This window comes from Euleptes europaea, chromosome 4, assembly GCF_029931775.1.
Source record: "Euleptes europaea isolate rEulEur1 chromosome 4, rEulEur1.hap1, whole genome shotgun sequence".
NCBI lineage: Eukaryota > Metazoa > Chordata > Lepidosauria > Squamata > Sphaerodactylidae > Euleptes > Euleptes europaea.
In genome coordinates this window covers 6,743,138-6,767,549 of record NC_079315.1, presented here as the reverse complement: position 1 = coordinate 6,767,549, position 24,412 = coordinate 6,743,138, and the positions used below count along the sequence as shown (strand labels likewise).

Sequence of the window (24,412 nt, the reverse complement as noted above, 5' to 3'; positions counted from 1 at the left end):
AAAAAAGGCCGCTTTGGAAGGTTGACTCTGTGGCATTATACCCCACTGAAGTCCCTCCCCTCTCCAAAGCCCAGAGAATCAAAGCCACTGAGGTTAGCTTATAAGCGGGTACCTAAAGCCGTGGATGACTATTTTCGTTCCCAGGCTGGCGTTAAAGTTGGAGTCCTGGATGTCCTCGGCGCTTGACAGTAGCTGCCCGCAGCCGGGTTGGAAAGAGGTGAACAGAAGGAACTGGACTTGCAGCGTGGAACCCCGCAAGATGCTCGCCGGCTGGAAGTCCGTGCAGGAGTGGTGTCTCACGAGATTTTCGGGGCCTGAAAGGAGATCAAGCAAAGCAAGCAGGAACAATGTTATATCTGTGGGTTTGGGGAACTGAAGGAGGAAAGGGGGAAGATGTGAACAAGCCACAGGCCTTTTATGCAGGGAGGGGCCGTGGCTCAGCGGTAGAGCATCTGCTTGGTGCGCAGAAGGTCCCAGGTTCAATCCCCAGTGGCATCTCCAGTTAAAGGGACTAGGCAAGTAGGTGATGTGAAAGACCTCCGCCTGAGACCCTGGAGAGCCGCTGCCGGTCTGAGTAGACCATACTGACTTCGATGGACCGAGGGTCTGGTTCAGTAAAAGGCAGCTTCATGTGTTCATGTGTTTAGGGAAGGGGCTGTGGCTCAGTGGTAGAACCTCTGCTTGACATGCAGGTTCAATCCCCGGCATCTCCAGTTAAAGAGACTAGGCAGGTATGTGATGTGAAAGACCCCTGCCTGAGACCCTGGAGAGCTGCTGCCGGTCTGAGTAGACAATACTGACTTCGATGGACCAAGGGTCTGATTCAGTATAAGGCATGTGTTCATATATTCCCCGCGCTCACCCCTGCCAACGGCTTTGTGGCTTCCTTTTCATTATGCATGCCTTTTCCGCCCATCAGAGGTCGCCTCGCTCTCCCCGGGTGTTTTTCCTGCGTTTTCCAGATTCTGGCTAAAACAGCAAGTGGGGAGCACGCACGGGCAAAATACACAGGGAGAGAGAGGCGACCTCTGACCGTTGGAAAAGGCATGCATAATGAAAAGGAAGCCCCGAAGCAGTCGGCGGGGGTGACCGCCGGGAAACGTCCCTGCATAAAAGGCCATAGTGTAGCCATACCACTGAAGGCCAAGGAAAGAATTGAAGGGGATGTTTGACCCAGGGCTGATCCAGCCCTGTTATCTTCTGCTTTCAGGTGAAGTCCGCATTCCTCGCCTCGTAGGGCAAATTAAACTTTAACATGTATCGTGCTTTCTTAAACACAGGAGTCAGCGACTCTTCTTAGGCTAGTAGAGTGAGACGGATAAAGGGGGGAATGTACTGCGATCTTATGTCGTCGTAGAAGGGATGTTGCGGCAGAACATGTTTCCACACCCGCTTTGTAAAAACACTTGGTGAACACCAGGAAAAGTGTCAGCGGGCACCACGACACCCACAGGCACCATGTTGAGGACCCCTGGTTCACCATCGGAAGGACATTCCTGCTTTGAGCGCCAACTAATAATTGGTGCCAAAGCCAACTGGAGTGACGCGGGGGCTGCTCTTCAGCCCCAGAATCTCGTGGTGCCACCCTGGGACTGTGCCCCTCTCTGCTGGACAGTTTTTTTTAAAAATCCATCCATCGCTGTTGCCATCGCTAATCTAGAGCAACGAATTCCATAAATGACTAATAACTGGAATACTAACAGATTACTAGCAGCTGGTGCATATGGCTACGTACCTCGAATCCGTAGAGAGAAGAATGTGCACTGGATTTCATCTCCCACTAAAGCTTCTGCTGTGTATTCTCCGGCATTGTCCTGTTGCAGCTTTAAGAAAGTCAGGCTGCCGGAAAATCGATCCAGCTTTGCTCTCCCCTCTAAACGAGGGGCAAACCAGCCGTTTCCATCCCATTCTGCCACTATATCCTCTGATTTCTTCCAGGTAATCGATGTCAGGTTGCCATTCACTTCTGGCACCAGAGTGACTTCTCTTCCATTGATGCCGGTAATTTCAACAGGCGGCTTCTGCCGACAGCTGAGACAACCTGTGGCCGACGAAGCACAAAGATGCGCGATTAGCTGCCTGCGATACTGGAAACGGAAAGTGCGTTATGTTCCACGGGACAAAAGAGGTACGCGTCAAACCCGTCTTCACTGTTGCAAAGTGATTAGAATAGATCCCCTCTTAAAACAGCACCTTACTACGCACAATACAAGTCCACAAAAACTCACATACCGTAGTATGGCTACTATTCATATAAACATATCTCAAATTTAATAGTTCAACTTATCCATTCCTACATATAAACTATAAAGGAAAACCCATGTAACACCACAACTGGCGTGCCCTATATTGCTATCTAAACAATGCAATGCCAATCAATATTGAGACTATAATTGATACTATAATTGGCATTGCATAGGCGTTACAGCCATCTAGGGGTATTGTTGTTACAAATCATATAAGCATTGTATTGCGAGTCTGAATTAATTTTGTATATTGTTTTGATAGTATATAGTAATATAGGGCACACTGGTTGTGGTGTAACACGGGTTTTCCTTTATAGTTTATATGTAGGAATGGATAAGTTGAACTATTAAATCTGAGATATGTTTATATGAATAGTAGCCATACTATGTGAGTTTTTGTGGACTAGAATGGATCCCCCACAATTGTGAGCCTGTGGGCACCTTTGGAACACTGACACAACATGGTGGGCGCAGGGACAAAATGGCTGCCCCAGGAGGCGGAGCCAGCCGCAAAATGGCTGCCCCAGCTGACTTTCCGTCACTCAGTGCCGATCCCTGGGGCTGTGGGGGCAGCTGCTGCCAAAGCAGCCCTTTTAAACATCTGTACAGCCAGTTAAATTCCCAGAGGCCCATCAGAAGCCTTGCTGGGCAAAAGCCCCATCTGGCTACGGCCACTTTCTAAAAACCCTTGGTGAGCGCCAGAGAAGATCTCAGTCAGCGTCATGGCACCCATGGCTACCACAGTGGGGACCCCTGAGTTGGGGTGTCAGAATAGGCTCAGGGAGACCCGTGTTCGAATCCCCATTCTGCCACAGAAGGTTGCTTGGTGATCTTCTGGCCCACTCAGGGCAATTGTTTTTTGGTACAATTCCTAGCCTAAATACCCCCGGGTGAGGGTAGACACTGATCTGGGGAACTGGGTTTGATTCCCTTCTCCTCCACATGAGCGGTGGAGGCTAATCTGGTGAACTGGATTTGTTTCCCCGCTCCTACACATGAAGTCAGCTGGGTGACCCTGGGCTAGTCACAGCTCTCTCGGAGCTCTCTCAGCCCCACCTACCTCACAGGGTGTCTGTTGTGGGAAGGGGAAGGTGATTGTAAGCCAGTTTGATTCTCCCTTAAGTGGTAGAGAAAGTCGGCATATAAAAACTAACTCTTCTTCTTCTTCTTCTTCTTCTTCTTCTTCTTCTTCTTCTTCTTCTTCTTCTTCTTGCCATTCATAATAGTGACCCTTTTCACATGGGGCATCTGCCCAGCCCCCAGTTTTGATGCCGTTGGGAAGTGGGGTTTCCCCAGCTTCCCCAGAGTATCACGTGGGGTATTCGTCACTTCCTGGGGCTTCCCCGGCTTTTCTCTGCTCTTCCTCAAACCTGCTTTGCTGTGAAGTCTTGGGAAAGACCGCAGTGAAGCCAGGATGGCCGCTGTGCGGGTGGGAAAGTTTGGGGTTTGCAAAAAGCGCCGACCCATTTTGGCTTCACGCTAAGAAACAGCTGTTCTTAAGAGCTCTGGATATCCTAATTATGCCAAAGTTGAGTGACGGGCTGCGTGTACCTTGCCACCCAATGGTGAAACTAAGGGAAACTTTCACACATGCCAAAGAAAGCACTTTCAATCCACTTTGAAGCTGGATTTTACTGTGGCCATTTACGCAGGGTCGATTTTGACACTCGCTCAAAGCTGCTTTTGTAAATCCGCCCTCTAAAATGACTATTCACAGCCCCGATGCAAGAGGAGAAAGTCAAACAAATCCCACCCCCTCCCACTTGCCTGCTCCTTCGTTAGACAATATGGGGAGAATGTACTGCGATCTTATGTCGTTGTAGAAGGGACATAGTTTCTTTTATCATTTTATCAATTCAGCAGGAAGCTTTAGGAGCAATGAAAGCATGACGTAATCGGAGCTGGTTTTTGACACTAGCAGTTGAATTCACACATTGTATACTGACGCCTGCTAGTTTTGGACAGTTTCCTCTACCAAGTTGCATGCGTATTTTAAAATCTACCTACTAGAAATGGCAACAGAATAACTCTACCATTTCTTTTTCAGCGTACAGGGTGAAAAAACAGCTAGTTCTGATTTGACGTAGCTCCCCCCAGACACACACTTAACTGTGGGTTTTTCTGCACAATCGATTTGTTACGGGCTTTCTTAACAGATCCCCAGCATCCTGCTCACTCCAAAAGAGTTTGTAACCCTCCAAAAGTAACCATCTCGGGCCATCAGCCCTGGTTCCCTTGGGGCATCGTTGTCGCCTGCCAGGGACTGTAGAAACAGACAAACCCCAATCCCAAATGTCTGAGAATGATGAAGAAGAGTTGGTTTTTATATGCCAACTTTCTCCACCACTTAAGGGAGAATCCAACCGGCTTACAATCACCTTCCCTTCCCCTCCCCACAGCAGACACCCTGTGAGGTAGGTGATGCTGAGAGAGCTGTAGGAGAGCTGTGACTAGCCCAAGGTCACCCAGCTGGCTTCATGTGTAGGAGTGGGGAAACCAACCTGGTTCACCAGATTAGCCTCAAGTGGCGGAGTGGGGAATCGAACCCACTTCTCCAGATTACAGTCCACTGCTCCAAACCACTGCTTTTAACCACTACACCGTGCTGGGCCGTGTTCAACTTGGAGGGCCATACGGGCCTGCTCCCCTATAACTCCTCCATGTGACCTTGAATTCACAGTTTCATAAGCTCCGTCAAAAATGCCCAAACGGTCGTATCCTTCCCGGCCCTCCGCTCCTCGAATCGCCGCCCACACCTTCCTTACCTGTGCCAGCCAAGCTGAAAAGCAGTTGAGTCGCCAATACCAAGTTGGGCCATCTCCGAGGATCTGCAGCCATCTTCCCCAAAGGGTTTTTCTGTGCCACGGAAGAGGTTGTAGTCCAACGTAGGTGGACTCAAACCCACATTCTCAGAGGGTTTATTTTGAGTTAATGATCAACGGGTGCTGGGGCTTTGAGGGGGGAAACTCAGACAGCCGCCTCTATTCCTGTTTCAGGGTGTGATTTTTTAAAAAAGCACTATATATCACTAACTGTTGTTATTACTACTGCTACCGATGAGAGGAATGACATGGCGCATTGGCGTGCGCAAAGAGCACTGATTCATCCCCCGGGATCAGCTGGTGTTGGCTTCTGTGAGCCGTTCCAAAGGTGCGTCTCAATAAGCCCTCTGTTCTGCCCGCCGCACAGCCGCGGAGAGAATCGCAGCTCCACAAAAGACCCTGGCAGAGAGTCCGAGCAGTGTTTACTGTCTCCGCTTCTCGGGGGGGGGGGCGCAAGCCTGCTCGTGGTTCGGCCCAAAATCAAGATTGTTGAGATTGTTGCTGCTGCTTTTGTGCCCATGAATTCATCGGTCTGGCCGCGAGCAGGAAGCGGCCAAAATGCAGGAAAAGGCCAGTGTGGTGTAGTGGTTTGAATGGCCATTTATGCATGGGAGGTTTTGCCTTGGATTTGCCGCTTTCTAGATGCACATTTCCCCCATCTAAATTCTCAAAACTCAAAAATAAGCCCCCATACAGAGTTTTGAGAATTAGGACGAGGAGAAAGTGCATCTAGAGCAGGGGTGGGGAACGTCAGGCCCGGGGGCCGTTTAAGGCCCGCAAAATCATCTGGTCTGGCCCTTCGTGGGTCCTGGCAGATCACTAGCTCAGAAGGATCTAAGACTGGTGATCCGCCCCCCTCCCGCGGACTGGAATAGCCTCTATTCAAGGGGGATGTGAGTTTGTTTTGCCCGGAAAAGGAACTCCCCCCCCCTTGCAGAAGAGTCATTAGCTATGGAGCAGCTAGGGTCGCCTAGGCTCAGTGGTAGAGCATCTGCTTGGCATGCAGAAGGTCCCAGGTTCAATCCCTGGCGTCTCCAGTTAAAGGGACCAGGCAAGTAGGTGGTGTGAAAGACCTCTGCCTGAGACCCTGGAGAGCCGCTGCTGGTCTGAATAGAAAATACTGACTTTGATGGACTGAGGGTCCGTCTGATTCAGTAGAAGGCAGCTTCAAGTGTTCAACTCATGGACTCCTCCCTGAGTGCAATCTTTCCCCATCCTAAACACTTTGCATTTGGGGAGGGGCCGTGGCTCAGTGGTAGAGCCTCCGCTTGGCATGCAGAAGGTCCCAGCCAATTTATGGCGACCCCTTTTGGGGTGGTTTGCCAGTGCCTTCCTCTGCATAGCAACCCTGGTATTCCTTGGTGGTCTCCTATCCAAATGCTAACCAGGGCTGACCCTGCTTAGCTTCTGAGATCCGACGAGATCAGGCTAGCCTGGGCCATCCAGGTCGTAGGTGATGGGAAAGACCTCTGCCTGAGACCCTGGAGAGCCATGGAGAAGGCTGTGGCTCAGTGGTAGAGCTTCTGCTTGGCATGCAGACAGGTCCCAGGTTCAATCCCCGGCTTCTCCAGTTAAAGGGACTAGGCAGGTAGGTGATGGGAAAGACCCCTGCCTGAGACCCTGGAGAGCTGCCGCTGGTCTGAGTAGACAAAACAGACTTTACTGCCAATACTGCCAGTATCCTCCAAAGCAGCCCTTTTCTCCAGGGGAGCTGACCTCCGCAGCTTGGAGAGCAACTACAGTACCAGGAGATCTCCAGCCCCCACCTGGAGGTTGGCAATCCCAGCCACGCCACCAGGGCCGGATTTAGATTTGATGAGGCCTAACCTATTGAAGGCAACGGGGCCCTTTATATGTCCAGCTGCCCTTTGTCAACAACAAACTGTCCCTTTTTTTTGTGTTGAATATATGCTATATGGTAGTTTACGGACCTCATAGGTATCTAAAGCCATTTGCACATAACAAAATATGTATTTTATCAAAGTAATTGTTGAACTGACCCTAGAAGCTAAAATGACTAAGCTGAGGTTATTGTATTTTGGTCATGTCATGAGACGACAAGGGTCACTGGAAAAGGCAGTCATGCTAGGAAAAGTTGAGGACAGCAGGAAAAGAGGAAGACCCAACAAGAGATGGATGGACTCAATAAAGGAAGCCACGGCCTTCAATGTGCAAGATCTGAGCAAGGCTGTCAAAGAGAGGACAGTTTGGAGGACTTTCATTCATAGGGTCGCCACGAGTCGGAAGCGACTTGACAGCACTTCACACACACACACACACACACACAGACACACACACACCATATTTTGATCACATTATGAGACGGCAAGAGTCATCAGAAAAGACAATCATGCAAGGAAAAGTTGAGGGCAGCAGGAAAAGAAGACCCAACAAGAGATAGATGGACTCAATAATGGAAGCCACAGCCTTCAGTTTGCAAGATCTGAGCAAGGCTGTCCAAGAGAGGACATTTTGGAGGACTTCCATTCCTAGGGTCGCCATGAGTCGGAAGCGACTGGACGGCGCTTCACACACACACACACACACAATGGTTGAACTGAAATACAATTAAGAAGTCCATTAATAGTGAAATAACTATGAAGCTCCAACTTCAAATGCAAACACTGCGGCTGTAACTAGGTTTTAATTGATTTGGGATTTTTTTTATCTTCTCTTTTGGAAACGTCCATCCAGTTTTTTTTCCCTTTAATTTTTTTTCCGGGGGGGGGCAGAGAGGGGGGCCCTAAGCTGCAGCTCCCCCGTCCACCCGGCCCTGCGGACGCGCCCGCGCCTCTCCCTGGGGGGGAAACCGACGGGCGGGGCTGCGCCGATCCTGCTGGGCGCCGCCTTGCTCCAGCCGCGCTCCTCCTCCTCCCCTGGGCTGGCGGGCAGCGCACCGCCCTCGGGAGGAGTTGCGCGGCCGGCGGGCGGGCGGGCGGACCGACGGGGCGGTTTCGCTTTCGATCCGGCCGCGGGGAAGCGGCGGCGACCCCCGGCCATGCGGAGGGGCGGCTGGCGGCTGGCGGCGGCGCTGCTGCTGCTGCTGCTGTGCGCGCTGGCGGGTAAGGCGCCTCCCCGTCCCCGTCCCCGCCGCTCGCCCAGCTCCTGCCCCGCTGCCCTCGGGGGCTTCTTGGCGTCGGCGCCGGCGGACGCCCGAGCCGCGCTGGGCGAGGCCGGCCGCGAACGCGTGGCGGGTCGGGCTCGGTGCCGTCGAGGCGCTTCCGACGCCCGGCGGCCCTGGGAACCAACGCCCTGCACCATGGCCTCTCTTCGGCAGCCTCGCGCAGAGCTTGCAAGCGGAAGGCGGTGCCTTCCTGGGCCGAGTCCGTCCATCTCTGGTCGGGCCGGCCTCTTTCCCTGCCGCCCGCCGCTTTCCCGAGCGTGACGGTCTTTTCTCATGAATGGCACCAAAGTAGGACAAGTCCCAGTGGGTCGCCGGGTTAGGCTGTCTGCAGCGGTCGAAAAGGGCCAGAGTCCAGCAGCACCTGAAAGACGAGCAACAATATTTTCTGATAGGGTAGGAGCTTTCCTGAGCCACAGCTCACGAAGTGAGCTGTGGCTCACGAAAGCTCCTACCCTATCAGAAAATATTGTTGCTCGTCTTTCAGGTGCTGCTGGACTCGGGCCCTTTTCTACCAAAGTAGGACAGCCTCGGTAGAGTCATTTTAGCTTCTAGGCTTGATTTGATCTGTAACCCCTGATTTGTTTTTTCGGGCAGTCCAGGGCATCCGTCACCCTCTCCTCCAACACCCCATTTCAAAGGAATCGACTTTCTTCCTATCAGCTTTCTCCATTGTCCAGCTCTCACACCCACACATAGTAACAGGGAATACGACGGCATGAATGAACTTGATCTTGGTGGCCAGGGAGGGACACAGCCTTACACTTCAGAATCTTTTCTAGCTCCTTCGTGGCTGCCCTGCCCAGTCTCAGTCTCCCTTTGATTCCTTGCAGTCTCCCTTTGGGTTGATGATGGAGCCAAGGAATGAAAAGTCTTCAACACATTCAATTTCCTCATTGTCAACCTTAAAGTTGTGTAATTCTGCTGTGGTCATTACTTTTGTCTTCCTGATGTTCAGCCGCAGTCCTGCTTTGGCACTTTCTCTTTTAACTTTCAGCAGTAGTCGTTTCAAGCCTTCGCTGTTTTCTGCCAGTAATGTAGTATCATCGGCATATCTCAGATTGTTAATGTTCCTCCCTCCAGTTTTCACTCCACCTTCATTTTGCGCCCTAGGCAAGGCTAACCACTTGTGCCCCCCCCCCCCCGTTGCTAACCGGTTTTCAATGTGTAGCAGAAAAATAAGAGCACAAAACTTTTTATAAGACGTTATAATTAATTATATTCCATAACACTGCTGTGGTACTTATCTTAAAATTTAAAATGTATATATAAATTGTCAGTTGCCTTTTTTTCAAGAAACGTATCGGTTTAAAACTGCTCCTCAGGCCAGGTCTGTGCCCCTCTCTGCGCCCTAGGTGACCACCTAGTTTGCCTAATGGCCCTGAGCAGGCCTAGTTTATTAAGTGCTTTGGAACACAGGCAGGATGATGCTGCAGTCATCTTAGAATCATAGAATCAGAGTTGGAAGGGACCACCAGGGCCATCAAGTCCAACCCCCTGCACAATGCAGGAGATTCACAGCTACCTCCCCCCTCCACACCCCTAGTGACCAGAAGATGCCCAAGATGCCCTCCCTCTCATCATCTGCCTAAGGTCAGAGAATCAGCATTGCTGACAGATGGCCATCTAGCCTCTGCTTAAAAACCTCCAGGGAAGGAGAGCTTACCCCTACTCCATGCCCAGAAGATGCCCAAGATGCCCTCCCTCTCGTGATCTGCCTAAGGTCATAGGATTAGCATTGCTGACAGATTGCCATCTAGCCTCTGCTTCAAAACCTCCAGGGAAGGAGAGCCCACCACCTCCCGAGGAAGCCTGTTCCACTGAGGAACCGCTCTAACTGTTAGAAAATTCTTCCTAATGTCTAGATGGAAACTCTTTTGATTTAATTTCAACCCGTCGGTTCTGGTCCGACCTTCTTGAGCAACAGAAAACAACTTGGCACCCTCCTCTGTATGACAGCCCTTCCAGTACTTGAAGATGGTTATCATATCACCTCTCAGTCTTCTCCTCTTCAGGCTAAACATACCCAGCTCCTTCATAGTCCTTTCCTCATAGGACTGGTCTCCAGACCCCTCACCATCTTTGTTGCCCTTCTCTGGACACGTTCCAGCTTGTCTACATCTTTGGACACGTTCCAGCTTGTCTTGTTTGGGGGCTTCCTGGAGGCACCTGGTTGGCCACTGGGTGAACAGACTGCTGGACTTGATGGCCCTTGGTCTGATCCCGCAGGGTTCTTCTCCCTGCCCCAGGATGGGGTGATGGCTGCCAGCTTGGAAGGCTTGAAGAGGGGAGTGGACATGTTAATGGAGGAGAGGGCTGTCCATGGCTACTAGTCAAAATGGCTGCTAGTCATGTTGCAGACCTGTTTGCTCCAGGATCAGAGGAGCAGGCCTGTTATCTTAGATGCTGTGGAACACAGGCAGGACGGTGCTGCTGCAGTCGTCTTGTTCGTGGGCTTCCTAGAGGCACCTGGTTGGCCGCTGTGTGAACAGACTGCTGGACTTGATGGGCCTGGGTCTAATCCAGCAGGGCCTTTTCTCCCTGCCCCAGGATGTGGGGATGGCTCACCCTGAGTGCTGTTGTGAGGATAAAATGGAGGAAGAGAGAATGAAGTAAGCCGCTTTGGGTCCTTATTGGAACCGGGAGGGAAATGGGGCATAGATATGAAAAGACATCCTTAACTTCAGGAAAGCGGTTCCGTAAAATAGGTGCAGGCCCTAGATCATAACCCAGTGAGATAGGTTAAGCTAAGTGTGGCCAGGCCAAGGTCACCCAGCACGCTTCCATGGCAGAGTAGGAATTTGAACCTGGGTCTCCCCGGTGCTAGTCTGATACTCTAACCATTATACCACACTGCCTCTTAGGCAGATCATGAGAGGGAGGGCATCTTGGCCATCTTCTGGGCATGGAGTAGGAGTCAGTGGGGGTGTGGGTGGGGGAGGTAGTTGGAATTTCCTGCATTGTGCAGGGGGTTGGACTAGATGACCCTGGTGGTCCCTTCCAACTCTATGATTCTAAGAGCATTGTAAAGCTCATGAGTCTTTTCGTTTTCTAGCTCCTGTTCTAACCACCAATGCATGTAGATGGAAGATGTTCTAACTGACATCATCCCCTTCCTTGGGTTTCTTTTTTTTGTACCTTTCAATTATTATTTTTTAAACTTTCCACATTCTTCTGCAAACCTGGGTTATTCCTTAGCGCCCCCCCCCCCCGCACCGGTAGATTTTTTATCTGTACTGTGGGAGGCCACTGGTGGCTATAAAGAAATATGATGTAACGCATTTATTTGGAAAGAAGGAACAGCAGAGTACGCTATCTTCAGTGTCATTTCCCCATTACCAATTACAGTGCCAACTTCAAAAATAAGAAAATGTTCAAATAAGGAAATATTATTTCGTCAGACACACAAATTACAATTAGCTGAATGAACCGGCTAAAGCCATTGAAACGTCCTGGCCCTGTTAGGAACGGCCACAGGGCGGCTGCTCTGTGCAGTAGGATGGCTGTAATTGTGTGGAAATTGCCAGAACGTGGAAGTGCTTGGGCAGGCGCATTCATATGCCAAGGGTAGTGCGAGCGACCGCTGGTTGTGGCGCATGCGGCTTTCTCCCCGGAAGGCATCCCTTGATCAAGATCTAGGCTTGACCTGTTTCTTTTGGCTGCTTCGGCAAAATCGACCGGACAGGGGAAACGATCTGTCTGTTTCTCGCTGTAGTATCGCTTCCTTGTTGGGTTTCTCTGACTCTGGCCCCTCGTTTCCTCTGTAACCAAATGAGCAGCCCTTCCTGTTCGCAGGCCTTCTCGGAGAAGCGGGGGCGGTGGGTCGGGAAAGCTACCGAGAACTGAGCCACAAGATATGCACTACCTAGAACAGCGTTTCTCAACCAGGGTTCCGCGAGAAATAGCGACAAATAGGCTATCGTTAGAAGTACAGTGAGGGGAAAAAGTATTTGATCCCCTGCTAAATTTGCCTGTTTGCCCTCTGACGAAGAAATGACCAGTCCATAATTTTAATGGTAGGTTTATTGCAGCTGTGAGAGACAGAATAACAACAGGAAAAACCCCAGAAACCCAGAAGACAAAAGTCAGAGATTGATGTGCATTATAATGAGTGAAATAAGTATTTGATCCCCTATCAACCAGCCAGTTTAGGGTTAGGGTTCTGCTGTCGACAGAAGCAATCAATCCATCAGATTCCAAACTAGCCACCATGACCAAGACCAAAGAGCTGTGCAAGGATGTCAGGGACAAGATTGTAGACCTGCACAAGGCTGGACTGGGCTACAAGACTATTGCCAAGCAGCTTGGTGAGAAGGTGGCAACCCTAACCCTGTCAACCTCCCTCGGTCTGGGGCTCCATGCAAGATCTCATCTCGTGGAGTTGCAATGATCATGAGAACGGTGATGAAGCAGCCCAGAACTACACGGGGGGAACTTGTCAATGATCTCAGGGCAGCTGGGACCATAGTCATCATGAAAACAGTTGGTAACACACTACGCCGTGAAGGACTGAGATCTTGCCGAGCCCGCAATGTCCCCTTGCTCAAGACAGCACATGTACAGGCCCGTCTGCAGTTTGCCAATGCACATCTGAATGACCCAGAGGAGAACTGGGTGAAAGTGTTGTGGTCAGATGAGACCAAAATCGAGCTCTTTGGCCGTGTTTGGAGGAGGAGGAATGCTGCCTACGACCCCAAGAACACCATCCCCACCGTCAAACATGGAGGGGGACATATTATGCTTTGGGGGTGTTTTTCTGCTAAGGGGACAGGACACCTTCACCACATCGAAGGGACGATGGACGGGACCATGTATCGTCAAATCTTGGGTGAGCACCTCCTTCCCTCAGCCAGGGCATTGAAAATGGGTCGAGGATGGGTATTCCAGCATGACAATGACCCAAAACACACGGCCAAGGCAACAAAGGAGTGGCTCAAGAAGAAGCACATTAAGGTCCTGGAGTGGCCTAGCCAGTCTCCAGACCTTAATCCCATCGAAAATCTGTGGAGGGAGCTGAAGGTTCGAGTAGCTACACATCAGCCTCGAAATCTTACTGACTTGGAGAGGATCTGCAAAGAGGAGTGGGACAAAATATCTCCTGAGATGTGTGCAAACCTGGTGGCCACCTACAAGAAACGTCTGACCTCTGTAATTGCCAACAAGGGTTTTGCCACCAAGTACTAAGTCACCTTTTGCAAAAGGATCAAATACTTATTTCACTCATTATAATGCACATCAATCCCTGACTTTTGTCTTCTGGGTTTCTGGGGGTTTTCCTGTCGTTATTCTGTCTCTCACAGCTACAATAGACCTACCATTAAAATTATGGACTGGTCATTTCTTCGTCAGAGGGCAAACGGGCAAATTCAGCAGGGGATCAAATACTTTTTCCCCTCACTGTATATTAATCATTTTTGCATTGTCGATAAACTTGAGAAAAATATAAGTTATTTTTTGTGTAGACCAGCTATTAGAAAAAAATATGTTGTGTTTTCCTTATGAGCTTTTAAGTTCATAAAAGAGAAAGAAAAATATTAAGAATGATGCATAATATTTTTTATGTAGGGGGTTCCCTGAGACATGAATATTATTTTAAGGGTTCCGGAAGGGTAAAAAGGTTGAGGAACGCTGACCTAGAGGGACGGTGCCTTGCCCATTGAAGCATTTGGAGTGTCTCTCTTTCTGTAGCTATGCATGCGTGAAAGGCAAAGGCACTTCAAAATTACCTTGAAGTGGTTTTATTAAACATGGAGGTCTTTAAGCAGTGTCTGGATGTTACTCCAGTAGTATTCCTCTTCCCCTCCTGAAAGGTCTGCATGAAATTATCCAAGAATTCTGTGCAGCCCTTTTATAGACATATCATGTTGGCAACTTCCAAGATGGTTTTTAGGCTCCCAATCTCCTGGCTTTCCACAAAGTGTGCACAACATTGATTCAGGAAAGTTTTTCTAGGCAGGCAATAGCACTGTACTAAATGTTTCACAAAGTTACTTGGATAAATTATTAGGGATTGCTGGTCAATGTGGGTGTTAAGTGCCGTCAAGTTGTTCCCGACTCATGGCAAGCCTATGAATCAGTGTCCTCCAAAGTGTCCTATCCGTAACTGCTGGTCAATACTACTATGTATAGGTTGCTGAAATGAGGATCTTACTATGTAATTTTTGCGTCATTTAATGTGTCATATTAATGCTTATGCTTTGCTTCAGTTCTGTTATGAGAGTTCTGGCTGGTTCTACATTGTTGGAGCAGAATCCTGTTGGTTATAGTGACACACTCTGAGTCCAAGCGAGAAAGGCAGGCTATAAATAATGTAAATAAATAAAATTAAGAAGTTGTTAGATTTATTCTTTAATTTCCTTCATTTGTACCCCACTCTTCTCTTCAAAGGGGCTTATACCATCATCCGCTCCTCCGTTTTCATCCTCGTTACAACCCTGTGAGGTAGGCTAGGCTGAGAGAGTGGGACTGTCCCACGATCGTGTAGCAACCTTCCGTGGCAGAATGGGGATTCGAACGTGGGCCTCCTAGATCCTAGTCTGACATTCTAACTCGGGGGTCCCCAATGTGCTAGCCATGGGTGCCGTGGCGCCCACTGAGACCTTTTCTGGCCCTCCCAAGTGTTTTTAGAAAGTGGCCATCTCCAGGTGGGACTTTTGCCCAGGAAGGCTTCTGATCGGCCACTGGAAATTTGATTGGCCGTGCAGATTTTTAAAAGCTTTGTGTCAAAATGCCTTTACTAGTTGTACGATACTGAGTTAGACTAACAACCGGCATTTAGTTTTTTCAGAAGATGACAGTTCTAGTTTAGTGTTAGAATAAAGGGTACTAATTTACATTGATGTAATGGAATCTATTTGACTAGTTATCATTTATCAGGTGTGTTTTTTTAATTATTTTGTAAAATGTTATACCCTCTAAGGGAACAATATACTATAAAAGGGCATCGTTAAATAATTCGCACTAGAATTTAAAGGGTGAGACTGAAGATGATGTATGAATGTATTATTTTGCTAAGCTTGGACGTAAGCCAGTGTCTGTTTTCTTTTTTCCTATCCCTTTTTTCCTCTCTGTACCCTATAGTATAAAATAAAAATTATATATTTTTAAAAAATGAAAAAAAATTGGGCATTTTGTGGCTGGCTCTGCATTTCTTCATGCAAAATTTTTCTGCATTTTGTGGCTGGCTCCGCCTCCGGTGGCAGCCATTTTGTCCCCGCGCCCACCATGTTGTGTCAGAATTCCAAAAGTGCCAAGAGGCTCCAAAATGTTAGGGACCTACTCTAACCACTGTGCAACAGCCAAGATGGGTTTGACGCGTACCCCCCCTTTTCTCGTCCCGTGGAACATAACGCGCTTTCCGTTTCCAGTATCGCAGGCAGCTAATTGCGCATCTTTGTGCTTCGTCGGCCACAGGTTGTCTCGGTTGTCCGCAGAAGCCACCTGTTGAAATTACCGGCATCGATGGAAAAGGAGTCACTCTGGCGCCAGGAGTGAATGGCAGCCTGACATCGATTACCTGGAAGAAATCAGAGGATATAGTGGCAGAATGGGATGAACACGAATGGTTTGCCGCTCATTTAGAGGGAAGAGCAGAGCTGGATCGAACTTCCGGCAGCCTGACTTTCTTAAAGCTGCAACGGGACGATGCCGGAGAATACACAGCAGAAGCTTTAGTGGCGGGTGAAATCCAGTGCACGTTCTTCTCTCTACGGATTCTGGGTACGTAGCCATATGCACGGAGAAAAGGAACGTCCAGCTGCTGGTAATCTGTTAGTAATCTAGTTGTTAGCAATTTATGGAATCCGTTGCCCAGATTAGCGACCGGTTTGGACGGATCAAAAACGAGCGGACGGATGTAATGCCGGGTTCTGTCGATGGCGGTTACGGCCTGTTCATGGAGGCACGGATGTAACAGTTTTCACAACCGAGCCAATCGCAGCTTCCCGGTGCGGTTTGCGCAGCGGCCACACTGCGGCGGGGTGGGCGCAAAAGCTGCTTTTCCCTGCCCGCTGTGGTCGCCAAAAGAAAAGAGCCAGTGCACATCTGGGAGGTGCAAAATAATTTCGGAGGGTAGGCATGCTCGTCTGCCGTAGAAGACCGAGATTTGAATCCGGAATTACCCGAGAGCCCCAACGGGATTTTCGGTGTATATGCTTTCCCTAGTCGGAGTTTGTATTTGATAAAGGGAGCTTTGACTCTGGGAAGCTTACTCTGAACATCTTGTTGGTCTCTCAGGTGCTACTGGGTTCAAATCTAGCTGTGGGAGGCCCAAACCCCCCATCTGTGTGGGTTAAGCAAAGTCCTGACGTCACTCTCCAACAAACACGAGGATTTTGTCACGTGTAGACGGAGCCTTGGAGGAGGCCCATCTACTTTCCCCCCACCATTGCACTTCTAGGTAGTGTGTGCTTTTAGAGTTTTTACAAAAAATGTGTTTATTTGTTTGTTTGTTTGTTTATTTGATTTGAATTCTATCCCTCCCGTCAATGGGTAATTGACATATAGTACATGTGTGTAAAGTACCGCCAAGTCACAGTCGACTTAAGGCAACCCAGTAGGGTTTTCGCAAGGGATGTTCAGAGGTGGTTTGCCGTTGCCTTTTCTCTGCATAGCAGCTCTGGGCTTCCTTGGTGGTCTCCCATCCAAGGACTAGCCAGGGCCGACCCTGCTTAGCCAACGTGGTGTGGTGGTTAAGAGCGGTGGATTGGAGCGGCGGACTCTGACCTGGAGATCTGGGTTTGATTCCCCACTCCTCCACGTGAACACGTGAAGCTGCCTGATACTGAATCAGACCCTCGGTCCATCAAAGTCAGTATTGTCTGCTCAGACCAGCAGCGGCTCTCAGGCAGAGGTCTTTCACATCACCTACTTGCCTGGTGATGCCGGGGAGTGGCGGAGTCTAATCTGGTGAACGGGGTTTGTTTCTCCACTCCTACACATGAAGCCAGCTGGGTGACCTTGGGCTAGTCACACTCTCTCAGCCCCACCTACCTCCCAGGGTGTCTGTTGTGGGGAGGAGAAGGGAAGGTGATTGTAAGCCGGTTGGATTCTTCCTTGAGTGGTAGAGAAAGTCGGCATATAAAAACCAACTCTTCGTCTTGTTCTTAGCTTCTGAGATCTGACGAGATCAGGTTAGTGTGGGCCATCCAGATCAGGGCAATTATTACCATATCAACATACCCCCCCCCCCCCCGCTCAATGCAGGATCAGCCTACAGCATCCCTGACAAGTGCTTGTCCAGCCTTTGCTTAAAGACTGCCAGTGAGGGGGAGCTCACCACCTCCCTAGGTAGCTGATTCCACTGTCGAACAACTCTTGCTGTAAAAAGGGTTTTGACTAATATCCAGCCGGTACCTTTCTGTCCACTATTTAAACCCCTTATTGAGAGCCAGCGTGGTGTAGTGGTTAAGAGCGGTGGTTGGAGCGGTGGAGTCTGATCTGGAGAACCGGGTTCGATTCCCCACTCCTCCACATGAGCGGCGGAGGTTAATCTGGCGAACTGGATTTGTTTCCCCGCTCCTACACACGGAGCCAGCTGGGTGACCTTGGGCTAGTCACACTCTCCCAGCCCCACCTACCTCACAGGGTGCCTGTTGTGGGGAGGGGAAGGGAAGGGGATTGTAAGCCAGTTTGAGTCTCCCTTCTATTGCGAGTCCTGTCCTCTGCTGCCAACAAGAACAGCTCCCTGCCTTCCTCTAAGTGGCAGCCCTTCAAATACTTAAAGGGAGCAATCATGTCGACCCTCAACATCCTCTTCTAGAGACTAAACATTCCCAACTCCCTCCGCCTTTCCTCGCAGGGCTTGGTCTCCAGGCCCCGGATCATCCTTGTCGCTCTTCTCTGTACCCGCTCCATTCTGTCCGCATCCTTTTTGAAGCGAGGCCTCCAGAACTGCACACAGTACTCCAGGTGCGGCCTGACCAATGCGGTCTACAGCAGTATGCGGCATGACATCTTGCAATTGGGATGTCATGCCTCTGTTGATGCACCCCAAGATCGCATTAGCTTTTCTGCATGGCCAAAAGCTGGTTAGGTGAAGAGGGGGCAGCAGAACTGTTCTCAATTCAATTCAAAACCTTTATTGGCATAGCGAGTCATTCAGGACATTCCATGGTTAATCAGATAATAAAATATCAATAGACGTAGATAAAATGGAGTATGCCGAAATAAAATGAATTTGGAATACATATAAAACAGGTATCTAAAATAGACAAATGATGATATCAGCAATTGTATTTTTGATTTGATCTTAATCATTGAGGCGTACTTCAAAAACATGGCTACTGTTTCTGTAATTTCTGGATCATAACCATTCATTAGGAATCTAAAAAGGGAATGAGGAGAAGAGTTCCTGTTTACAATTAACGGCATTAAAAGTTTGGTGCGTAAATCGACTCCATTCATCATATTTTATTGGAGTGTGAAATGTTAATCTATCTGATTCATGCCGCAACAGCAAATTCTCCTTTCCAAGGGGGCAGCAGAACCGTTTTCAACTGTGCTGCTCAGAGCGGCTTCCCCAGGGGGATTTTAGCCTGCATGGAAAGCAGGAAGCCTCACAACCAAAGGGGAACCTGCGGACAACGTGATGCTTATTCTGGGACTTTCCCCTTGAATTAGGAGAGCAGCCAAAAACTGTTTTCATCCCTTGTGAAGGGGGAAGTGTCCGTATGGGTGCTCCACCCTTAGCCACCCTCTGGAGTACGGGGCAGATCCAAGCTCTGCTTTCAGAATAACGTGTGGGCAGTCCCCTGCTCCTCACAAGCCTCAACCCTTTTTTAGTACTTTAAAAGGCTTTGTCCCCATTTCCTTGTCCAGGCATGCTGTAATGTACCTGGTAGAGGAAGAGAAAATGGAGCAGGGGTGGAAGGGAGGTGGTTTCCTGGCCGTGGGGTGTCCTGGGAAAAATCCGTGCTATACTGAGGGGACTTGAAAAAGAGAAGAAGAGTTGGTTTTCATATGCCAACTTGCTCTAACACTTAAGAATCGAACCGGCTTGCAATCGCCTTCCCTTCCCCTCCCCACAGCAGACACCCTGTGAGGTCGGTGCGGCTGAGAGAGCTCTAAGAGAGCTGTGACTAGCCCAAGGTTACCCAGCTGGCTTCATGTGGAGGAGTGGGGAATCGAACCCAGTCCTCCAGCTCAGAGTCCATGCTTGTTATTGGATTAACAAAGCCAGAGATTAGTTTTACCTGGTGGGTTTGGTCAAGTTACCTGGTCGGGGGTGGAAATCCAAAACTCAGCAGGCGAAACGTAGCATTTATTACCTGCTCATTGATGCCGGTCAAAGGACAGCTGCCTGGGGTGGTTCCAAAGGTGAGCGCTCCGTTACTGTTTTCCCGGTGTTGTATTCTTTCTTATTTCATTCCCCTTACTCAAAGAACGCCAAAACGATGAACTATAATGAGGGTAGCTTTGTTCCCCAATAGTCAGGGGAGAAAAACAAACGCCGCCTAAGTATATCCCGGGCGGTGGCTGTGCACACGTAAATCAGGTTGCCAGGTGGGCAATCCTGTGACTCTTTTTCCCTCGAAGACACGGAAGACGGTAGGTATGGCTGGATCAGTTCTGTGCAGGCGTGCGGTTTTAGTCTGGCCGGCAGCACCCCACTGTGGAGTAAGGTGGGGTATAAATGTAGCAAATAAATAAATCAGAAAGAATTGCATATATTTCAATGGGCTTCAAAATTTCTGGATATTTTGTATTTTTATCCCCAGGTTACTGATCCTGGGGAACTTCAGCATGGAGCCAGCGTAGCGTAGTGGTTAAGAGCGGTGGACTCTAATCTAGAGAACCGGGTTTGATTCCCCGCTCCTCCACATGAGCGGCGGACTCTGATCTGGAGAACCGGGTTTGATTCCCCGCTCCTTCACAGGAAGCCAGCTGGGTGACCTTGGGCTAGTCACAGCTCTCTTAGAGTTCTCTTGGCCCCACCTACCTCACAGGGTGTCTATTTTGGGGAGGGGAAGGGAACCCTCCAGGGAACTGGTGGGACATTTAAGGAGGTGGGGTTGGGGGGGGGCGGCGATCGGCATCAACTACGCAATGACGTCACTTCTGGTGACGCACGGGGGGACGCTCTAGCACGCGGAAAAAAACTATGGCTTCCAGTTTTTTCGCAAGTTCTAGAGCGTCCCCCCAGCATGATGCCAGCTCTTCCGCACAAATTAAAATTCCGCAATCGTTCCCCCTCTCTTTCCCCGGCCTGCTTCCGCCCTCCGGCCAGCTAAGGGTCAGCGGGCAGCCCGGTTAATTGGTGGGCGATTGCCCGCCATAACCGGGCAAATGGGAACCCTAAGTCCAGCGAACTGTTGAACACTCACAACGATTTAAAATATAACCTTATTGATGGGGAAGGAAGAGGCAAGAAGGTGTAACCTGAGGCTGGCTGGGCTCAAAGAATGGCCGGAAGGCAGAAATACTGTTGAATTCTTAGAGACTATTCTTAAGGAAATTCTGAACTTCCTGGAGGGATATATTTGCATATTGTAAGAGCTCACGGGTCCTTAGGAGACAGCCCTACTACAGATTCCCCCCTCCCAATGGGTGATTATTTTAAAACGGCTATATTTCTCTACTAAAGATCTGCTAAGGCGTGCCAATAAAGAAGCCCCTTTTCCAGCTTCAAGGTTTCACTAAAGAGGTGGTAAGCCAAAGAAATCTCCAGTGAGCAGGAATCCTGCCCAGGGAGAAGAATTCGGAATATTCTTTTAAATATCTGGCTACTGTGTGTATCAGCCACAACATCTGCCTTAAAACATTCACCATGCAGAAGAATCCTTCCCAACTACTGGATTTTTCAAAAGGCATTCCTCCCCCTCCCACATACACACACTTCCCCCCCTTTTCTTTCCCTCCTTTACCCCAGAATGGATTGGAAGTAGCATTTTAATGTTATCATTGGAATAATTATGATTTTTGCTACTAGAATTGCCCAGTAGGGGTGGAGGATACCCTGGCTCCAGGTCCCAGCAGCGGGAGAAAAATTCAAAAGAAGCCGAAAGCTTCGTCTGTGTACAGGGAATTCTTGCCATAGATTCTTGTAGGTTATCCGGGCTGTGTGACCGTGGTCTTGATATTTTCTTTCCTGATGTTTCGCCAGCAGCTGTGGCAGGCATCTTCAGAGGAGTCACACTGAAGGACAGTGTCTCTCAGTGTCAAGTGTGTAGGAAGAGTAATATATAGTCAGAAAGTGGTTAGGTTTGAGCTGAGTCATTGTCCTGCAAAAAGTATCAAAGGTAATGTGCTAATAAATTTTTTTGCAAGACAATGACTCAGCTCAAACCCAACCCCTTTCTGACTATATATTACTCTGAAGCGGGTCGTGCTGTTCAGATGACAGGCTCTTAGAATGTATCACTTACTGAGAAGTGAAATTATCTTATTCAGCCAGTCATCGAGTAAGCAGGACTCAACAACTTTAGCTACTTTTAAAAAGCAAGTCTTTTTATTGATATACTTCTAGTAAAATATGTGTAAAAACTCTTGTCAAAGTACAATGTATGTATTTACAATGTGTGAAGTAAAAGCAAGCAAGTCTTACGTACTATTCAGTTTCAAAATCCAACTTCTAAAATATAACAGTCAAATTATTCTGATTCAGTTCAAAGTATCTAATTCATAAAGTCTACAGTAATGTATTTAAGCCATACATACAGGTCAGCCTTTTCTTGAAAGCCTTTGGAAGGTTCTGATTCTCTGGGCTTACTGTGGCTGTATTTATACTGTTTCAGACTCATTAAGAGTGTTGATTTTACCATCAGGAGGGATTTCTTCCTCCCTACTTTCAGATAACATGAGCAGTGCAATAATGTCTTAGTTGCAGCTGTTCAGGTTATTAGCTTCTCCCCATGACCAAATACGGGCTTCCTTTCCTTTCAGTCTATTTTGCTTAAAGTATAAACAATCATTTCTGAGCTCCATGATCACTCCATATACTCAATTTTCACACCATTCTCATCTTCAGTACAATACACATTAAATGAGACTATTTAGAAATCTACAATACAGTATATAACTATATAAATCATAAAACACAATTATTGCTCACATTGTAACATGTAACCATGTGGTCAGTAGGAAACATAGCCTTCAGCAAGGTTATAGAAAGCAAGAAGCTTACTGCACTTATAGCCTTGAGGTCTTTGAGTAGACCTTCTCAAGGTTTGAGGATAGCAGGACTTTTCTGCTCTTGAGATATGAGCAGCTGACAGCTGGCAGCTGAATCAGGAAGGGTAATTTCAGATACACCTTTCTGGCAGATAGTGAAGAATGATCATGTTCTTCTCCCTTCAAGGACAAGACCAGGGTAAGTTAGTTAGCTCTTGAAAGAATTCAGACCTTGAGAGAATTCAGTCATCCTGTTCTAAGGACATTTGCATTTTGCAAGCTGTTGCCAGGCTTTTCATTACACAAACCTCTGCAGTTTGTGGTTCAGTTTGTATGTTGTGTTCAAGCTCTACATGGAATTAATTCTGCACATGTACACAAAATACCATAATTATGTCAGAGACCGTGACAACTCTTCCTACACATTTGACACTGAGAGACACTGTCCTTCTGTGTTACTCCTCTGAAGATGCCTGCCACAGCTGCTGGTGAAACGACAGGAGAGAAAATATCAAGACCACGGTCACACAGCCCGGATAACCTACAAGAACCAATGAACTCTGACCGTGAAAGCCTTCGACAATATCTTGCCATAGAGTTCCTGGCAATTCCCAGATCTATCTGGAAAGGTAGTTCTAGGAATCCGGGGAAACTCTATGGTAAGATCTTCAGGTTTTGTTGTGTGTGTGTTAAGTGCCGTCAAGCCGCTTCTGACTCATGGTGACTCCATGAATCAACGTCCTCCAAAATGTCCTATCTTTGACAGCCTTGCTCAGGTCTTGCAAATTGAGGGCTGTGGCTTCCTTTAAAGAGTCAATCCATCTCTTGTTGGGTCTTCCTCTTTTTCTGCTGCCCTCAACTTTTCCTGTACAGTAAATTGGCAATTCCTAGAGCTATCCCTCCCCCAACTCTTCTGCCAGTTGTCAGGCACTGCCTGTCAGGCACTGCCAGTTGTCAGGCACTGCCTGACAACCCTGTGAATTGTTACAGACATGTTCAGCTATGCATTTTATAACTTTATAACACGAGAACACACACAGAGTTCTTCACACAACGCATAGTTAAATTGTGGAAGTCCCTGCCCCAGGATGTGGTGGGGGCTGCCTACTTGGAAGGCTTTAAGGGGGGAGTGGGCATGTTCATGGAGGATAGGATTATCCATGTCCAAAGGATCACCTCCTTGCCTAGTCCCTTTAACTGGAGACGCCGGGGATTGAACCTGGGACCTTCTGCACGCGGCTCTACCACTGAGATTGACGGGGATTGAACCTGGGACCTTCTGCACACCTGGGACCTTCTGCACGCGGCTCTACCACTGAGTCGCGGCCCCTCTTTAATTGCTTGCGGTTGTTATTGCCCACAGAGCCTCCCAAGCCACCTCAGTTAAACTGCACAGAAATTGGTGATCGAATCTGGGTAAGCTGCGAGCAAGATGCCCAGGACGTGGCGCTAAAGAGAACCCCAACGTACAAGTGGAAATACCAGAAAAGCGAGAAAAAGATTCCGGGGAACAACTCCACTATCCTGCTTGAGAAGGACATAGACCTTTCGCAGAACGTCACCTGCGTCGTCAGCGTCTATGATGCAAACTCCAGCTCGTCCATCCTTCTGAAGGACTGTATCCCAGCAGGTAGACCTTTGGGTTGAGCTATGCGGTTCACAAACGGGAATGCGTTCGATTGGTCTTCAGCAACTGGAGCAGGGGCGGGGAACCTTTTTTCCGCCAAGGGCCATTTGGATATTTATAACATCGCTCGCGGGCCGTACAAAATTATCAACTTGAAAATTAGCCTGCTGTGTTTGGTCAAACGCTTAGCCAAGAGGCGCGGCCGGAGACGACTCCCGAGTGTCTGCCACGTAGAGCGACTTGCTTTTGAGCGCCGCTGTCCCCAGCTGGGCCCGAGAGATTCAGGCAGGGCAGCAAACACAAGATGGAGTGAGCAACAAGCCGCTTGGGGCTTGTAGGCGAAGGAGCCCGGTCCAGTAACGCCCCAATCCGGCACTTCCCCGCCCTAATCGTCTTTTGCAGGACGTAGAGGAGAAAGAACTGGAAGGGAGAGGGGGTACCGACCAAGCCCCAAGCAAGCAGCTGCCCAGATGACCCCCCCCAGCAC

The 24,412-nt window shown here is 48.9% G+C and overlaps 2 protein-coding genes across 2 annotated transcripts in view; one reads left to right on the top strand and one right to left on the bottom strand.

Annotated features, from left to right (window-relative positions):
• Positions 1-5,084, bottom strand: part of PLA1A (phospholipase A1 member A) — a 35,221-nt gene extending 30,137 nt beyond the window's left edge. Inside the window, exons 1-3 of the mRNA XM_056848361.1 lie at positions 5,012-5,084; positions 1,736-2,041; positions 113-314 (exon numbers count right to left, since the gene is read on the bottom strand). Of these exons, the coding sequence (XP_056704339.1) occupies positions 113-314; positions 1,736-2,041; positions 5,012-5,084 (581 nt within the window). The remainder of the gene's footprint in view (positions 1-112; positions 315-1,735; positions 2,042-5,011) is intronic.
• A 10,408-nt stretch (positions 5,085-15,492) lies between these two features.
• Positions 15,493-24,412, top strand: part of CD58 (CD58 molecule) — a 40,694-nt gene continuing 31,774 nt past the window's right edge. Inside the window, exons 1-3 of the mRNA XM_056848359.1 lie at positions 15,493-15,505; positions 15,603-15,908; positions 23,662-23,928. Coding sequence (XP_056704337.1) covers positions 15,493-15,505; positions 15,603-15,908; positions 23,662-23,928 — 586 coding nt within the window. The remainder of the gene's footprint in view (positions 15,506-15,602; positions 15,909-23,661; positions 23,929-24,412) is intronic.